Source organism: Scyliorhinus canicula, chromosome 7 (assembly GCF_902713615.1).
Source record: "Scyliorhinus canicula chromosome 7, sScyCan1.1, whole genome shotgun sequence".
Classification (NCBI taxonomy): domain Eukaryota; kingdom Metazoa; phylum Chordata; class Chondrichthyes; order Carcharhiniformes; family Scyliorhinidae; genus Scyliorhinus; species Scyliorhinus canicula.
In genome coordinates this window covers 210,309,667-210,328,943 of record NC_052152.1, presented here as the reverse complement: position 1 = coordinate 210,328,943, position 19,277 = coordinate 210,309,667, and the positions used below count along the sequence as shown (strand labels likewise).

The 19,277-nt window shown below is 46.7% G+C and overlaps 1 protein-coding gene across 1 annotated transcript in view; it reads left to right on the top strand.

Moving 5' to 3' along the window:
* The window catches only part of LOC119969773 (eukaryotic translation initiation factor 6), a 108,166-nt gene that overhangs the window by 37,756 nt on the left and 51,133 nt on the right, over positions 1 to 19,277 (top strand). The window contains exon 3 of the mRNA XM_038803847.1: positions 13,119 to 13,204. Coding sequence (XP_038659775.1) covers positions 13,119 to 13,204 — 86 coding nt within the window. The remainder of the gene's footprint in view (positions 1 to 13,118; positions 13,205 to 19,277) is intronic.

The following is a 19,277-nucleotide window of genomic DNA, read 5'->3' as shown; positions in this document are numbered from 1 at the left end:
GGGATCCTACAGCAAGATCTGGATAGGTTGGGCGAGTGGGCAAACCAATGGCAGATGCAGTATAATTTGGATAAATGTGAGGTTATTCACTTTGGAAGCAAAAACAGGAAGGCAGATTGCTACCTGAATGGTTGTGAATTGGGAGAGGGGAGTGTGCAGCGGGACCTGGGTGTCCTTGTGCACCCTTCGCTGATTAAGCATGCAGGTACAGCAGGTGGTAAAGAAGGCTAATGGTATGTTGGCCTTCATTGCGAGAGGTTTCGAGTACAGAAGCAGGGATGTGTTGCTGCAATTATACAGGACCTTGGAGAAGCCACACTTGGAATATTGTGAGCAGTTTTGGTCTCCTTCTCTGAGGAAGGATGTTCTTGCTCTCGAGGGAGAGCAGCGAAGGTTTACCAGACTGATTCCAGGGACTGTCATATGAGGAGAGATTGACTAGGTTGGGATTGTTCTTACTGGTGTTAAGAAGAATGAGGGGGGGAATCTCGTAGAGCCTTAGATGCAGGGAAGATGTTACCAATGTTGGGTGTGCCCAGAACCAGGGGTCACAGCCTGAGGATTCTGGGTAAACCATTTCGGACAGAGATAAGGAGACATTTCTTCACCCAAAGAGTGGTGAGCTTGTGGAATTCATTACCACAGGAAGTAGTTGATGCTAAAACTTTGAATATATTCCAGAGGCAGCTGGATATAGCACTTGGGGAGAATGGGATCGAAGTCTATGGGGAGAAAGCAGGATTAGGCTATCGAGTTGGATTATCAGCCATGATCATGATGAATGGCGGAGCAGGCTCGAAGGGCCAAAAGGCCGCCTCCTGCTCCTATCAGGAGGCGAGGGAAGCAACAACTCACTTGACCTGATCCTCACCAATCTGCCTGCTGCAGATGTATCTGTCCATGACAGTATTGGTAGAAGTGACCACCGCACAGTCCTTGTAGAGTCACATTGAGGATCCCCTCCATCGTGTTGTCTGATACTACCACTCTGAGCCAGGCCAACAAGCCAATGAGGAGAGAAGTTAGGAAACCTTTCTTGCCAAATGGTGGCAACAGCGTAAAACTTCTGTCATTCAAAGCAGTCAATGTTGACTCAATTAATAATGCCTGAGATTGATGTTCGTCAAGGGTGTAAATGGAGCCACGGTGGGAGAGTGGAGTTAAGACACCAATCTAGCAGAATGGAAATGCAGGCGTAAGGGGCTGAATGGCCTCCTCCTCTTCCTGCATTCTTATCGTATGAATTGAGTTTGACCCCAAGATATGGAAGGTAAAGGTCTGTGTCTAACTCATTGCACCCAGTCGTCCTTTCTTTCTGTCCCTAGTAGCAGAGAATGAGTGCAGGGATAGTCTGGGGTGAAGTGAGAACCATTTCACCCCCCTCGGTGTAACAAGGCCATTAATTCCCCCTGCAGATAGTGACTGAGTGCCTCTTAACTCAAGTGCTCGTTTCCAGAGTGTCCTGTTTAGATATTTTAAAATATTTACTAAACAATGGTGTGTTTGAGCAAATAGCTTCCTCTGATGGAAGCACACAGTGCAAAGTCTGCCTGTGACCTACTGTAGGTGTCTCCATGGTGCAGCGTGAGTCATCCAGAAATCTGACTGCTCACTCAGTCCAAGCATTGCACTGGCATTTACATTCTAGTGACAATCCCAGAGACTGCATTTCATCCTCCTGATATTGCTGCATGTCTTGGGGTAACATCCTCAGATAATGTGGAGGATTAAATAGGTTTGCATTTATCTGTCTCTCTCGCTCTCTCTCTCGCTCTCTCTCTCGCTCTCTCTCTCGCTCTCTCTCTCTCGCTCTCTCTCGCTCTCTCTCTCGCTCTCTCTCTCGCTCTCTCTCTCGCTCTCTCTCTCTCTCTCGCTCTCTCTCTCGCTCTCTCTCTCGCTCTCTCTCTCGCTCTCTCTCTCGCTCTCTCTCTCGCTCTCTCTCTCGCTCTCTCTCTCGCTCTCTCTCTCGCTCTCTCTCTCGCTCTCTCTCTCTCTCCGCACATCTGGATTGGGAGAGATCTGAGATTATATTACCAGCTAAGAAAAATTCATGGCATTAGAGGCAACTTTGTGCATGAATGAGAAACTGGCTAGGGTGCAGAGAGAAGAGTTGGGGTAGAAAGCCTGAAGGCCTCAGACTGTCAGGCAATGACAAGCGATATCTGTCTCCAAGGGTTCTGTGCCGAGCCTCTGCTTGTACCTGAAGAGAGCAGTGACCTAGATTTAGGAATGGATGGCAATATATCCCAACTTAAGCTAGAAGGCATTCTGATGAAACAATTGCAGGCAGGTCTGGCATTGGTGAGTGGGTGTAATAAAATGTGAGGGTGTGGACTCTGTAAGAACAGCCATGTGAGATTACAGGTAACCGAGAAGCAGTATGGCAGTTACATGGGGCCAGATCTATCACTTCTACACTTCAAACTAAACACTATGGCCAGAGGTGCGAATATTGGGCACAATACACTGCTCTGCTGCTTTGATAGATGCCCCATAGCTGTCACTAAAACGGCATTGAGGAGGAGGAGGACTGGTGATGTATCCCAGCCTACAAGCGTTTGTTAAGATTGTGGTGTGTTGCTTTAGATCAGTATCTGTGCGCTGCCACATTCACCATGCTTTGGCCGCCTCCTGTTCCTAATCTACAATTCCGAGTCCGGTTATGTTATATTTTATTTCTCTCTGATTCCATATATTACAAATTCCAGATATAAATTGCTTTAAAACCGACATTTCTGCTGATTTGCAATGGCTGTTGGCACTGAATCTCATCCATCAGTTCAGTGATGACTAATGGGCCAACTACGCTGGTCAAATGCCAAATTTATTATGCAAAATTGGAGAAGTAGTGTCTTGGGATAGCACTCTGTTGTTTAGTCATATAGAAATAATCAGTAAACTTAATGAGAATAACCTCTCCTCTGTCCCTGTCCCCTAAGACCTACATTGTCACGGCATCAGCCCATGTATCACTGTCACAACGACCAGCAGCCACACGTTGACTGCTATCCATGCAGCTGCGTAGCACTGTCTCAAGGACGTCAAGACGGGGGCAAAGAGGGCTAATTGTAGCATCAATCATCAAAGGGAAATGTTCCCACCCTCTTATCTCAGTTTACCGTGGACTGCTCTCTGCTAATCATTTTGAAATATCTCAGTAATATAGCTGACTAATGTATAAGGGGTAGCATGGTGATTAGCACTATGGCTTCACAGCGGCAGGGTGCCAGATTTGATTCCCGCTTGGGTCACTGCGGAGTCTGCACGTTTTCCCCGTGTGTGTGCGTGGATTTCCTCTGGATGCTCCACTTTCCTCCCACAGGTCAAAGATGTGCAGGTTAGGTGGAATGGCCATGATAAATTGCCCTTGGGTTAGAACATAGAACATTACAGCGCAGTACAGGCCCTTCGGCCCTCGATGTTGCGCTGACCTGTGAAACCATTCTAAATCCCATCTACACTATTCCCTTATCGACCTTATGCCTATCCAATGACCATTTGAATGCGTTTAGTGTTGGCGAGTCCACTACTGTTGCGGGCAGGGCATTCCACGCCCTTACTATTCCCTGAGTAAAGAACCTACCTCTGACATCTGTCCTATATCTATCTCCCCTCAATTTAAAGCTATGTCCCCTCGTGCTGGACATCACCATCCGAGGAAAAAGGCACTCAATGTCCACCCTATCTAATCCTCTGATCATCTTGTATGCCTCAATTAAATCACCTCTTAACCTTCTTCTCTCTAATGAAAACAGCCTCAAGTCCCTCAGCCTTTCCCCATAAGATCTTCCCTCCATACCAGGAACCATCCTGGTAAATCTCCTCTGTACCCTTTCCAATGCGGCCGCACCAGAGTTTTGTACAACTGCAACAGGACCTCAGGGCTCCGCAACTCAATTCCTCTACCAATAAAAGCTAACACACCGTACGCCTTCTTAACAACCCTCTCAACCTGGGTGGCAACTTTCAGGGATCTATGGACATGGACACCGAGATCTCTCTGCTCGTCCACACTACCAAGAATCTTACCATTAGCCCAGTACTCTGTCTTCCTGTTATTCCTTCCAAAATGAATCACCTCACACTTTTCTGCATTAAACTCCATTTGCCACCTGTCAGCCCAGCTCTGCAGCTTATCTATGTCCCTCTGTAACTGAGATGGGGTTGCTGGGTTACAGGGATAGGGTGGAGGTGTGGGCTTAAGTGGGGTGCTCTTTCCAAGAGCCGGTGCAGACTTGATGGGCTGAATGACCTCCTTCTTCTGCACTGGGCATTGATCCATTGCTCAAATGGCTGTGGGGTATTCCGTAGGGCAGAGACTTACTTTAGGTATCTGGGGGTGCAGGTTGCCTGGGAGGGGGAGGCTTCGCAGGTACAATATCACTAGTTTGGTTGGGAGTGTGAAAGCCGATCTGCAAGGTGGGATGGTCTCCCTCTGTCACTGGCGGGTCGGGTGCAGGTGGTTAAAATGAATGTGTTGCTGTGATTTCTGTTTATTTTTCAATGCCTGCCAATTTTCCTGCCAAAGGCTTTTTTCAGGGAGATTGAGGGAAGGATTACCTCGTTTATATGGGGAGGGAAGGTGGCCAGAGTGAGAAAGGTGCTGCTACAGAGGGGAATGCAGGCAGGGGGTTTGGGTCTCCCAAACCTGATGTATTATTACTGGGCGGCGAATGTGGAGAAGGTGCGGGGCTGGGTCAGAGGGGTTGATTTCCAGTGGGTCAGAATGGAGGAGAGTTTGTGCAGGTGGTCGGAGTTGAAAGCACTCGCAACAGCGCCGCTCCCAATAGCTCCGGGGAAATAATCAGGGAGTCCGGTAATAATAGCTTCATTGAAAATCTGGAGGCAGTTTCGCCAACACTTCGGGCTGGGGGCAGTGTCAAGGGAAATGCTGATTCGGGAGAACCACAGATTTGAGCCAGGGAGGTGGGACGGAAGCTTCCGGAAATGGGGAGGGATTAAGACGCTAAAAGATTTGTTTCTTAGAGGTCGGTTTGCAGGATTGAGGGAGCTGGAAGCGAAGTATGGGCTGGAACAGAGAGAAGAGTTCAGGACTTTGCCAGGAAGGAGATACAGAGTTTCCCGGAGGAACCGGTTTCCACGTTGTTGGAGGTGGCGCTGGCGGCAAGGGGACTGGAGAAGGAGACAGTGTCAGCGGTGTACGGAGCTATGTTGGAAAAGGATAAGGTACCACTGGAAGGGATCAAAGCAAAGTGGAAGGAAGAGTTGGGGAGAGGATATGGAGGAGGGGTTCTGGTGTGAGGTGCTCCGGAGAGTGAATGCCTCCACCTCATGTGCGAGGTTGGGGCTGATACAACTGAAGGTGGAATACAGAGCGCACCTCATGAGGGCGAGGATGAGCCGATTCTTTGAAGGAGTAGAAGATGTGTGTGAAAGTTGCGGGGGGGGGGCGCTAATCACGTTCATATGTTTTGGTCCTGTCCAAAGCTAGATGATTACAGGAAGAAGGTTTTTAGGGTAATTTCCAAGGTGGTGCACGTGAAAGTGGAAGCTGGGTCCCCAGGAGGCCATATTCGGGGTGTCTGACCAGCCGGGGTTGGAGACGGGTGCAGAGGCAGATATCGTAGCCTTTGCCTCGTTAATCGCCCGAAGGCAGATCCTGCTGGGATGGAGAGCAGCCTCTCCACCCTGTGTCCTGGCGTGGCCGGGGGGACCTGCTGGAATACTTGATCCTTGAGAAGGTTAAGTTTGAACTGAGGGGAAGGATGGAGGGGTTCTACAAGTCATGGACATTATTCATCATGCACTTTCAAGAACTGGATAACATCGAACATTAGTTTGGGAGGGGGGCTGTGTGTGTTAATGGCGACTATAGGTAATCCCTGATTCCTTTTTGTCATTTGTTTATGTTAACATGCGGGCTAATGTTTGGGGTTTGGTGGGCGGATGGGATCGTTGTTATTGTTTTGGGGAATGACATATCTGTTGCTGATTATTGTTTATTGTTGGTGGGTGTAAATTCGGGAGAAAATGTGAAAAAGGAGGAGAATAAAAATATTTTTTTAAAAAGGCTTTGGGGTTCCGAGCTGTTGGATGTGATGAAGTTGTGATATTTTTCTTTGCTGCCCTGCGGGGGCAGTTTCCTGTCACTCTCCAAACTATTCTCCAGTGTGCCCAAATTGGCAATGTTGACAGTTTATTATTATTTTTGTCCCTACTGGGGTCAACGCTTTCTGTAGTAGGAATCTCTGAATAATGCTTGGAAGACGAGACAATGACTTCTCCGACAAGAGTGAATCTAAGTATCGCCCCATGATGCTCAATGACATTACTAAATCCAAAATCCCCCACTTCCAACATCCTGGACGGTTACCATTGATCAGAAACTGAGCTGGACTAGCCGTATTAATACTGTGGCTACAAGAGCAGGTCAGAGGCTGGAAACCTGTGGCAAGTAACTCCCTTCCTGACACCCCACCCCCCAAAGCCTGTCCACCATCTACAAGGCCCCAGTCAGGAGTGTGAGGGAATATTCTCCACTTGCCTGGATGAGTGCGGCTCCAACAATACTCAAGAAGCTCAACACTATCTAGGACAAAGCAGCCGCGCTTGATTGGCTCCCCATCCACAAATATTTACTCCACCACTGAGGCACAGTGGCAGCCGTGTGTACCATCTACAAGATGCACGACAGAAACTCACCAAGGCTCCTCAGACAGCACCTTCCAAATACTCAACCTCTACCATCTGGAAGAGCAAGAGCAGTAGACACATGGGAACATCACCAACAGCAATTTCCCTCCAAGTCTACTCACCACCCTGACATGGAAATATATTGGCTGTTCCTCACTGTCACGGGGGGGAAATTCTGGAACTCCCTCCTTACCAGCACAGTACTGCGTAGACTTCAGTGGTTCAAGAAGAAACCTCACCACCACCTTGTCAAGGGCAACTGGCAGTAGGCAATAAATGCTGGCCTACCCACACCTCGTGAAAGAATTTTAGAAGTGATGGCACAGAATGGTGGAGCAGAGGTGAGGGGGCCACATGATCCTTATGCCTCTCCTGTGCATCCCTTCCCACCACCCTGAATCACTTTGGGCTCCTAGGATCAGGAACAACAACTCTAAACCTATCTGCCTCCATCCAAATCTCTGTTGAGGTGAAGAATCAGAGGGCCAAGTGTTGACCTGAACGTTTTACAAAAATCACCATTATATCCATATCCTGGGAACCAGTTTAATGTGCAACACTCCTGTGACATGTTAAACTGGGTTTTAGCACTTGGAAACTGGTAAGTGCTATCCTTGTGCCTGATCGAGTGTGGGGTTGGGGGTTAACATTTAGGATTGCCTCCCAGGGTGTCACCTTTTGAACCAATGCAATCCATGTGGTGTAGGTACACGGAGAGTGCTGTTGGGAAAGAATTTCTCAGATTCTAGCTCAGTAACCATGAAGGAATGGGTGGTGTGGGCCGTAGCCAGGGCCGGATTAATTGTTTCTGAGGCTACAGAAGGATCAGGGAGGAGATAGCAGATGCTCTCGGGATGATTTTCCATTCCAATCTTCAATAGATACCGGGGGACTGGAGGAATGCATAGGCGGCACATGGCACAGTGGTTAGCACTGGGATTGCAGCGCTGAGGACCGGGTTCGAATCCCGGCCCTGGGTCACTGTCTGTGTGGCGATTGCACATTGTCCCCATGTCTGCGTGGGTTTCACCCCCACAACCCAAAGATGTGCAGGGTGGGTGGATTGGCCACGCTAAAATGCCCTTTAATTGGGGAAAAAAATAATTGGGTACTCTAAATTTATTTTTTAAAAGGGACTGGCGAAATGCAGAAGTGGTTCCATTGTTTAAAAAGGGATCAAAGGAAATGCCAAACAAATATAGGCCAGTTAGTCATGCGTCAGTGGTGGGCAAACTAGTAGAATCAATCCTGAGAGATGGGATTAACTGTCACACAGAAAGGCATGGACTAGTCTGGGATAGTCAGCATGGATTTGTTACAGGAAGGTCTTACCTCACAAAATTGATTGAATTATTTGAGGAAGTAACAAGAAGGGTTCATGAAGGTTCTCTGAGACCACCTCCGGTACACACCCCTCCAACCTTCTCGCCGATACCTTTGCCAGGACTTTCTTACCTGTATTCAGCAGCGAGATGCGCCTATAGTCCAATCCAAAGACGTGCAGGTTAGGTGGATTGGCTATGATAAATTGCTCTTAGTGACCAAAAAGGTTAAGAACGGTTATTGGGTTACAGGGATAGGGTGGAAGTGGGGCTTATGTGGATCGGTGCAGGCTCAATGGGCCGAATGGCCTTCTTTCTGCATTGTATGTTCTGTAGGACTGGCACTCCAGCAGGTCCTTCCCCTTTGGGATCAGCTAAATCGCCTGCACCAGCATAGCCAGCAGATCCTCCTCCACGTACCCAGAAGCTTGGGGGGGGGGGGGGGGGGGGGGGGGGGGGGGGGGGCAACATATGGCTCGCCTTCTCCCCATACTCTTACTGCAACCCCCCGTGTGCCCGCCGCTGCCGACTCACTGCCGTTTCCGTCGTCAACCGCCCCTCCAGCCTCTCTTCCCTTCCACCAGCAACTCCTTCATGGGGGCCGCAGAGTACCTCCTATCCACCTCAACTATCTCTTCCAATGATTGCCACTTCTCATTTCTCCCTTGGACCACGGCTTTCGATGCTTCCCAGAACGTGGCTGCCAATACCTCCCCATTCTGATAGAGTTCAACATAGAACAGTACAGCACAGAACAGGCCCTTCGGCCCTCGATGTTGTGCCGAGCAATGATCTCCCTACTCAAACCCTATACCCTATCCACCCTATACCCGTAGCCCGTAACCCTTAACCTTACTTTTAGGACACTACGGGCAATTTAGCATGGCCAATCCACCTAACCCGCACATCTTTGGACTGTGGGAGGAAACCGGAGCACCCGGAGGAAACCCACGCGCACACGGGGAGGACGTGCAGACTCCACACAGACAGTGACCCAGCCGGGAATCGAACCCGGGACCCTGGCGCTGTGAAGCATTTATGCTAACCACCATGCTCCAATTAAGACATAATTCTTAATTGTCACTGCTACCTTCCCGGAGAACTCATTATCTGCCACAATCACTCCAAACAGCCTCTTTTTGAATCTGGCGTCCCAATTAGGTGCATATACATTCCCCGCAGGAGTCCCCACCGGCACCCTGCTCATTGATTCCCGCAGCTTGATGGGAATGGGAGAGTGGGGAAAAGCTGGGCTGCAGGTTTACGGATTGTGGTTGTATACAATCCTGCTGCTGATGGCACACAGCAGCTCATTGCTGGATCTGTTTGAAATCTGTCACATTTAGCACGGTGGTAGTGCCACACAACACTTTATTCTCAATGTGAAAACAGGACTTTGTCTCCACAAGGTCTTTGCAGTAGTCACCCCTGCCGATACTGTCATGGGGAGGATGTGGGCAAGTTAACTTTTCCTTCTTGTTGGTTCCCTCACCACCTGCCGCAGACCCAGTTTAATAGCTATATCCTTTAGCACTCGGCCTGCTCAGTCATCAGTGATGATACTGAGTCACTTGTTGATGGGCATTGAAGTTCGACACCCAGTCAATTCTGCATCATGTCCCCCTCAGTGCTTCCTCCGAGTAGGTGTTCAACATGGAATACTGGTTCATCATCTGATGTGGGGAAGACAGGACGATATGTGATAATCAGCAGGACGTTTCCATGTCTGTTTGACCTGATTCCAGAGCCTCTGTGCGGTCTGGAGTCGGTGTTGAGGACTTCCTGGGCAACTCCGTCCCAACTGTATACCACTGTGCTGCCACCTTTGCTGGGCCTGTTTTGCCAGTGGGACAGAACATACCCAGGAATGGTGGCAGTGGTGTCGAGGACATGGTAAGAGTCCATGAGCATGGCTGTGTCAGGCTGTTGGTCTAGCCTCTGAGACAGCTCTCTCAATTTCAACACAGGGCCCCAGATTTTAGTGAGGACGGCTTTGCCTGGTGGACAGGGCCAGGTTTGCCATTGTCGTTTTCAGTCTTGAGGTCGATGCTGGGTGATCCACCTGGGTTCATTCCTTAGACTATGTAGTCATTTTTGATACAACAAAGTGGCTTGCTGAGCCATTTCAGAGGACAATTAAAGAGTCAACCACGTGGAACAGTGTGCTCCCCCAGATCCCTGAAAAACCAAAGCTCGAACTCGGCTGTGAATATATTCAGTGGTGGAGCATCCACAGCTCTCGGGTTTGAACATTCCAAACAATTCACAACCCTGAGTGAAGATATTTCCCCTCATTACAACCCTAAATGATTGGTCCTTTCCCCGGAGACTGGGCCCCCAGATTTCCCAGGCTGGGGAAACCATCTGTCTCTCCTGTCGAACTTCTGCAGAATCATTCACCAATCCAGAGAATGTCTGCTATGGTTACTCATCCTCTTATCATCAGCCAGCCCGTACATCCCAGGAACCAATCTAGTGAATGTTCACTGAACTGCCTCCACTACAATTCTATCCTGTAACGTGGAGAGCCATACAATACACAATAATCTTACCTATACAGTTATAGTAAGACCTCTTTTTTTTTTCCTGTACTCTAAGATAAGATAACCTTTATTGTCACAAGTAGGCTTACATTAACGCTGCAATGAAGTTACTGTGAAAATCCCCTTGTCGCTACATTCCGGCGCCTGCCTGGTATGGAAATTGAACCCATGCTGCTGGCCTTGTTCTGCATCACAAACTGGCTGTCTAGCCCACTGAGCTAAATCAGCCCTGTTACCCTTAATAACAGCCAACATGCCATTTGCCTTCCTAATTGTTTCTGCAGGCTTACTTTGTGTTCCTTGTACGAGTACCATCCAAAACACACAGCCTTAACATTTACAAGTCTGATGCAATTTTTTTTAAATCCACTTTTCTGTTAATTGCAAAGGCAATAACCTCACACTTGCCAACACTACCTCCTGCCACCTTGTTGTCCACTCACTTCATCTGTCTGTTTCTCTGCAGTCTGTGTCCTCTTCGCAGCTTTTCACCTAACTTTGCCTTGTCAGAAAATATAGACCAAGAGCAATATATTTAAGACATTAATGTAGGGGCTGGTTTAGCACAGTGGGCTAAATAGCTGCTTTGCAATGCAGAACAATGCCAGCAGTGTGGGTTCAATTCCCGTACCGGCCTCCCCGAACAGGCGCCGGAATGTGTGACTAGGGGCTTTTCACAGTAACTTCATTTGAAGCCTACTTGTGACAATAAGCTATTATTATTATTACTATTATTATAATGTAGATTGTAAATAGCTACGGTGCCAGCATTGATCCTTGCGGCACTCCACCAGTTACAGCCTGCCAACTTCACTATGTCTTATTTATCCCTACTCCCTGTTCGCTAACCAGTCAGTATATTTATTAATGTATTATACCAACTCCATGGGCTCTTGCATATTTTCCTTCTGTGTGGCATCTTTTGGAAATCCAAGTATACTGCATCTAATGATTCTCCTTTATTCACCCTACTAGCTCTGTCCTTAAATATTTCAAACAAATTTGTCAAACACTATTTCCCTTTCATCAAACCATGTTAACTTTATCTGATCATACTATGATTTTCTAAATGCATTGTTAAGAATGTCTTTAACAAATTCAGCATTTTCCTAATGACTGATATCTGGTAACTGGCCAATAGTTTCATGTTTTCGCTCACTCACTTTACTTGAATAGCAGTGTTCAAATCTACTGTGACTGCTCAAGAATCGAGGGAATTTTGGAAAATCCTAACCAGCAGATCCACTATTTCTGCAGCTATCTCTTTTTGAACCCCAGCATGTAGGCCATCAGGTCCCAGAGATTGTAGTACCTTGCGTTTCTCTAATATTCCTCCTCCAATATTAATTACTTTAAGTTTCAGACTAACCCGCAGAGCTACTTCTGGTATGTAACTTGGGACTTCTTTTGCAAAGATAGATACAAAAAGAAAGATGGATCTTTCTTACTGAACTTTTGTTTTTAATGGAATATATTTTTGAATTTAAACAAAAATGTGAGAGTTAACAGTTCCCTGGTGCATACTCCATGGCAACGGCTCTACCAATCAGTCCACTGATCAACCTACCAGCATCCTGCTCTCATGCAGTATAGATTGTTGTGGTCTTCTTGTGAATTTATCCTGATAAGTACAAGGTGAGCAGCTTTGACGGTGTATTTTTTCAGCAATACGCAAGTTCTGTTCTGCTGCGTGACTTGAGTATTCTAGGTTTAAAATTGCTCCAGGAAACAGTCATAAAAATATTGTACAAACCATCCTGCAGACCACCTTGGACATTAGCCTCTTGGAGGTCGGGGCAGGAGAAATGATCATGGGAACTGAGGAAGTGGCAGCGACATTGAACAAATATTTTGTCTGTCTTGATTTGTTCGGTCTATTTGAAGATTAAAGTCCCTGCAAATATTATATTGCTCTTGCTAGAATCTCTAATTATTTCTTGCTTTATGCTCCGTCCAATGCTACAAATATTGTTAGGGTGCCTGTAAACTACTGCTACTGGCTACTGGTTAGCACTGCTGCCTCCCAGCTCCAAGAACCCAGGTTCAATTCGGGTGACTGTCTGTGTGGAGTATTCACTTTTCCCCTGTGTCTGCGTGGGTTTCCTCCGGGTGCTCTTGTTTCCTCCCACAGTCCAGAGATGTGCATGTTAGGTGGATTGGCCATGATCAATTGCCCCCGAGTGTCCAAAAGTTTATGTTAGGTGGGGTTAAGGGATAGGGTGGGGGCCTGACTCTAGGTAGGGTACCCTTTCAGAGGGTTGGTGCAGACTCAATGGGCTGAATGGCCTCCTCCTGCATTGTCGTGATTCTACTCCTTGATCTTCTGAGTTAAAGTTCTTTCTCAGATCAAGCATTGGGTGGAGTGTTGAGGAGAGTATGGGGGGGATGCTAGCATTAGCAACCTTGGTGATGAATGGAATCCTGGGCTTGGCATTCAGCTCTGGTCCCAAGGTTTCACATGACCACGAAAAAAGGTTGCCTGAGGAATTCCTCTTTGAGTTCACTTCGTACAAACCCATTCCTCTACATTTATGTTGGTCAGAATAATGGTTAATCAATGTGGTAGAGCTTGCTGCTAACAAACTTGTTTTGTTCTCAGTGTCTTTGAAGGGGAGTTGTCGGAGACTATTCCCGTGGTCCACGCCTCTATTGCAGGATGCAGAATTATCGGAAGGATGTGTGTCGGTAAGCTGTGTTTTAATTATGCAGGGGTCCGGTTAATACAAAGTATTTACAGAACACGGGCAGGTCATTCCGCCAGAACTGCTTCACCTGGATATTAATGCTCCACACTGGCATCCTGACATGCTACTTCACCCTATCAACATCCCCTTCAATTTATTAAAGACTATCTTCTGTTTCTAGCCCCTTGTTCTAAAGAACAAAGAAAGTTACAGCACAGGAACAGGCCCTTCGGCCCTCCCAGCCTGTGCCGATCCAGATCCTTTATCTAAACCTGTCGCCTATTTTCCAAGGATCTACTTCCCTCTGTTCCCCGCCCGTTCATATATCTGTCTAGATGCATCTTAAATGATGCTATCATGCCCGCCTCTACCACCTCCACTGGCAAAGCGTTCCAGGCACCCACCAACCTCTGCGTAAAAAACTTTCCACGCACATCTCCCTTAAACTTTCCGCCTCTCACCTTGAAATCGTGACCCCCTTGTAATTGACACCCCCACTCTTGGAAAAAGCTTGTTGCTATCCACCCTGTCCATACCTCTCGAGAATAGCCAGTGTTGTTCCTTTGTTTAAGATGGGTAGCAAGGATAATTCAGGGAACTACAGGCCGGTGAGCCTTACCTCAGTGGTAGGGAAATTACTGGAGAGAATTCATCGAGACAGGATCTACTCCCATTTGGAAACAATTGGTCGTATTAGCGAGGGGCAGCATGGTTTTGTGAAGGGGTGGTCGTGTCTCACACAAACTGGATAAGAGTTTTTCGAGGAGGTCACGAAGGCGATTGATGCAGATAGGGCAGTGGATGTTGTCCATATGGACATCAGTAAGGCCTTTGACAAGGTCCCTCATGGCAGACTGGTACAAAAGGTGAAGTCACACGGGATCAGGGGTGAGCTGGCAAGGTGGATACAGACCTGGCTAGGTCATAGAAGGCAGAGAGTAGCAATGGAAGGGTGATTTTCTGATTGGAAGGTTGTGACTAGTGGTGTTCTGCAGGGATCAGTGCTGGGACCTTTGCTGTTCGTAGTATATATAAATGATTTGGAGGAAAATGTAACTGGTCTGATTTGTAAGTTTGTGGACGACACAAACGTTGGTGGAATTGTGGATAGCGATGAGGACTGTCAGAGGATACAGCAGAATTTAGATTGTTTGGAGACTTGGGCGGAGAGATGGCAGATGGAGTTTAATCCGGACAAATGTGAGGTAATGCATTTTGGAAGGTCTAATGCAGGTAGGGAATATACAGTGAATGGTAGAACCCTCAAGAGTATTGAAAGTCAGAGAGATCTAGGTGTACAGGTCCACAGGTCACTGAAAGGGACAACACAGGTGGAGAAGGTAGTCAAGAAGGCATACGGCATGCTTGCCTTCATTGGCCGGGGCATTGGGTGTAAGAATTGGAAAGTCATGTTGCAGCTGTATAGAACCTTAGTTAGGCCACACTTGGAGTATAGTGTTCAATTCTGGTCGCCACACTACCAGAAGGATGTGGAGGCTTTAGAGAGGGTGCAGAAGAGATTTACCAAGATGTTGCCTGGTATGGAGGGCATTAGCTATGAGGGGAGGTTGAATCATCTCGGTTTGTTCTCACTGGAACGACGGAGGTTGAGGGGCGACCTGATAGAGGTCTACAAAATTATGAGGGACAGAGTGGATAGTCAGAGGCTTTTTCCCAGGGTAGAGGGATCAATTAATAGGGGGCATAGGTTTAAGGTGCGAGGGGCAAGGTTTAGAGGAGATGTATGAGGTAAGTTTTTACACAGGGTAGTGGGTGTCTAGAACTCTCTGCCTGAGGAGGTGGTGGAAGCAGGGACGATAGTGACATTTAAGGGGCATCTTGACAAATACATGAATAACCCTAACCCTAATAGAGGGATACGGACACCGGAAGTGTAGAAGGTTTTAGGTTAGACAGGCAGCATGGTCAGCGCAGGCTTGGAGGGCCGAAGGGCCTGTTCCTCTGCTGTACTTTTCTTTGTGCTATAGGTTCCTAATGAGCCTAATAAAAGTGGAGTATTCTACCTTTGGAAAAATATGAGCAGATGTTCCCCTATTGGTTCTTGTTCCAGCTGTGCTGTGGTATTCGTCCTGTAAGAATCATTATCCCACTGTGTGCTGTTAGGGTTGAATGTCTGGCTGATCACATCCTGTGCTGGCTCTGTGTGGTCCACACCAGTAATGTCTAAATGTTCAATTACGAACTATTGCTGACTATTATTTGAGTGGTTTTAAATGGACTGGAGTGGGGCTGAAATTTGATCTTTAAGTCCATCAATCTAATTAACATTTACACAGGGAATCTTGAGTTTCACCCACTCTGTGCCTTTCCTTTTAAAAGCAGCATTTGTGCTCCGTGTTACTGGTGGAATTTGTTGGTGTTTTTACTGCTGTGTTATAAAGAGATTGGTGCTGCCTTCATTACAAAGTGCCCATTAAGTGTCAGCATGAAGGAAGGCTCCGTGATTAACGGCTCATTTACACTCACCCCACACATCTACAACGGAATGTGCCTCGCGTTGACCAAGATCTGGAATCTGAGTTCCTGGCTGCTTCAGTCTGTTTCAAGGTGGGCGATGGCCTCGAGCAAAGGAAAAGATGAAAATGAAGAAATGACCCAGTAGAAAGAAACCCGAGAAAATCCAGACTGTCCCATCTGGGTAGATTGCTGGATGGTGTCACACCATTATTCCAGAGCTATATGGCTGTGTCTTCATTCAATCAGACTCTGTTTATTTGATATTGAGTGGTGGAGGGGCAGGTGCAATCAAATCGAACCTCCCCCCTGCCTCAGCAAGGAAAACCGATGAGCTAAGTGCCTGTGCATTCAGTTCATTTGATGCCTTGGGGTTTTGGGGTGGGTGGGTGGCGAAAGGGGGTTGCTTTGGAATCTGGGTGAATTGAATGAAATAACCTATTTTGACCTGACAGTTTTTAAGCATTGCAATGGAACCTGTCTTTTAAAATACTCACCATTGCACAATATCTTATCTGCTCACTACAACTGAATTAGTCATCACCAGTGAAGTTCTTGAATCTTTAAAGTAGGTTTTGTACAAGCTACAGTACTCAGACCTACTTGCTATGCTGCTGATGGGCTGTGACTCCAGTGGAACACAAAAACTGGCTTATACCTGCAGCTCTGAATGGGCTGCTCCTGTACTGTGCTGCAGTGCATTCTTTAAAATCATTTCAGTTAGTTTGGATCTCAACCAAGACTTTGAGTTTAAAGGATCATCAAATCAATGACAGTTCATTGATTGAGGGGGAGCAGATTGATGCTGCGAGTCTTCAATAGGCTCTGATCAATGGTTGAATGTGCCTGTAAGCACGGAGGCCTATTGCTCGGCAAACCAATAATTCCTGTTGTGAGAATGTTAAGTGTTCCTGCGCTGTCTGTCCTTGGAGTTCTATCCAGCATGCCCCCTGGACAGTGAATGTCACATTCCTTCCCAACCAGAGTTTTGAAGGATACGATGCCTCTGAAGCAATAACAATCCAATTATGTATTTGGTGAGTCACGGGTGAAAAATTGCAGGTTCCAATAACCCTTTCAAAAAAAGGCCTGAAATTGGATCCACTTAATCCTGTCAGGCAGGCTGTGGAATTGAGGTCACCGTCTCCTCCTGGGTTTTATCCTGCGTGAAGCAGCTGCTCGGCTGCTGCTGCTGTTGTGTTTTATCTTAAATAATAGATGAGTAACCTCAGACTGTAGTCTGCCTGATAAAATTGCAAACTGCTAGTGAGTGAAGAATAGCATTTGTTTTCTGAGAGTGTTAGTGAGGGAATTTAAATTGATAATTTGAGGGGATTAGTGCCATGTCCTGATCTTTCTCCATACCCTGCAGACTTTTTCCTTTTAAAATATATATTCAATTTTCTTTAGTCTTTGTTTTTAAGATGCTGATGATTTTTCACTGTTGACTCTATTCCCTTCCAAGGTCTGACATTGCGTTTGTGTTCCCATCTCTGGCAATTCCAGGATTGTTTTCAGCTATAGCTCTGCTCCCAGCCTGGCTTGCTGCTGTATAATGTATTCCTGCTGACTGCAGCACTATACACAGCAGCTGATAGAAGTGACAGCCATGAATATTTTATCAATTCTTGTTTACAAGGCTCAGAGGCTGACTGGGAAGGTGTGTTGAGTTGAGAAACTGAATGCAAATTCTCCAAGCTGTGATCAGAACCGAGGTCCGTGCTTTCTTTTTTCGATATGTCACTTTTTATAAAGGTTGGCACCTTGTCCGTACTAACTGCATGTCCATGGTGAGGGTTTGAATTTTCTGTTTTTGCGCTCCTTTGAGCAGGCAACAGGAATCATTAATATTGTAACTCACTGATCTAGCAGAGCAGTCTCGAAGGGCCAAACGGCCTCCTATTTTCTGTGTTTCAGTTTCATCAGCTGGTCTGCAGTAGTTGCCTCTCGCACATCTAGAACAGTCTGCAGGGGGGGGGGGGGGGGGGGGGGGCTTCCTCACCAAACTCTTGTGAGTTAAGGGCTGTGCTCTGCTTCCGCCTCATTGTGAATGTTCCACTCGTTCTATATGACTTGTTATAAGAAGAGCTACTGACTTTTTGCAATCATCCAACCTTCTTCCCAAGGAGGGGAGACAGTGGCTCAGTAGTGTCACTGGACTCGTAATGCAGAGATCCAATGTCATACCCTGGTGACCAGGTTCAAATCCCACCATGGCAGATTCATTCAATATAAATCTGGAATTAAAAGTCTAATGATGACCATGAAATTTTTGCCGATTGTTGTAAAAACCCATCTGGTTCACTAATGTCCTTTAGGGGTGGAAGTAAGACCATGGGAAATAGGAACATGAGTAAGCCATTCGGCCCTTCGAGCCTGCTTGGCCATTCAATAGGATCATGCTTGATCTGATATTCCTCACCTCCCCTTTCATTATCTGGTCTGGCCTACACGTGACTCCAGACCCAGCAATGTGGTTGACTCTTAACTGCCCTCTGAAATGGCCGAGAATCCACTCGAGATGATGATAAATGTGACCCAGCCAGCGATGCCCACATCCCCTGAATTGAGTAAATGAAATTGGGGCAAATTCCGTGGTTCTGTAGTATCTGTAATTGTTGCTAAATATGGTCTACTGTCATTTCATTTTCTGCAATTAATGAAAAAATTAAAGAAAATAAATGAAAAGTATAGGCTGTGTTCTGATCTCTAAAGCTTCAGTACTGTTATGGTGTTCAAATTGAAAATTATTTCATATAGCAACAGGAGGAGGATCAGTCACCCTCTCCGGCTTGTTCTGCCACTGAAATAGATCATGCTTATCTGTATCTTAACTCCATTTACCCGCCTTGATTCCATATCGTTTAATACTCTCGGCCAACAAAAATCTATCGTTCAATTCACTTTTGCTCATTTCTGAAGGCTGGCTAGAAACCTGAATATTATATTAATATAATATTATATTGAGGAGGAGGAACCCAGGTATCGTATCTTGGCCCAGGGAGAATCCTTTCTGAACCTGTGAAGCGTCACTTCAGATTCTGCTGGTCTAAAGGAACTTACTGTAGCTTAACGCCAATTGTATTCCTACTATTCCAGTCAGCACCCCTTGATGTTCAACACCATTTAAACATTGCTTGGGAAGAAGCAAGAGCACAGAATGTGCATGGGTAAGAGGTTTCCACTGAAAGATAAGCCTACAAAGATGGAGCTAAGATTAACCTGCTTGGCTTCATTCTCACCAGAATATCTGCTGTCGATACATCTTCAGAATAGCCTTGATGGTAGGGTGACTGCACTGTCCTTGCAAAAACTCATTTTCATGCTGCTTTCCAGAGACCGCCGCAGACAAGCGGGTCCAGTAGCCTGTGGAGTATTCTGGGCTTCTAGCTACAGCAGTATGTCTTTGTAATCTGATCTCCTATCTAAACCTTCATGCCCATTTGTCATTAAGGAAGGGACTCCATAGGGAATACAGGAAACTGTCAGGTGTTGCTTAGGATGAAGTACCAATAACCGGAGAAGGCACCTACATGAACGTGCTAATGTTCAGCAGATGAGCAGGCTGAGGGTCGATTGGGCAGTAGATTTAGGAAATG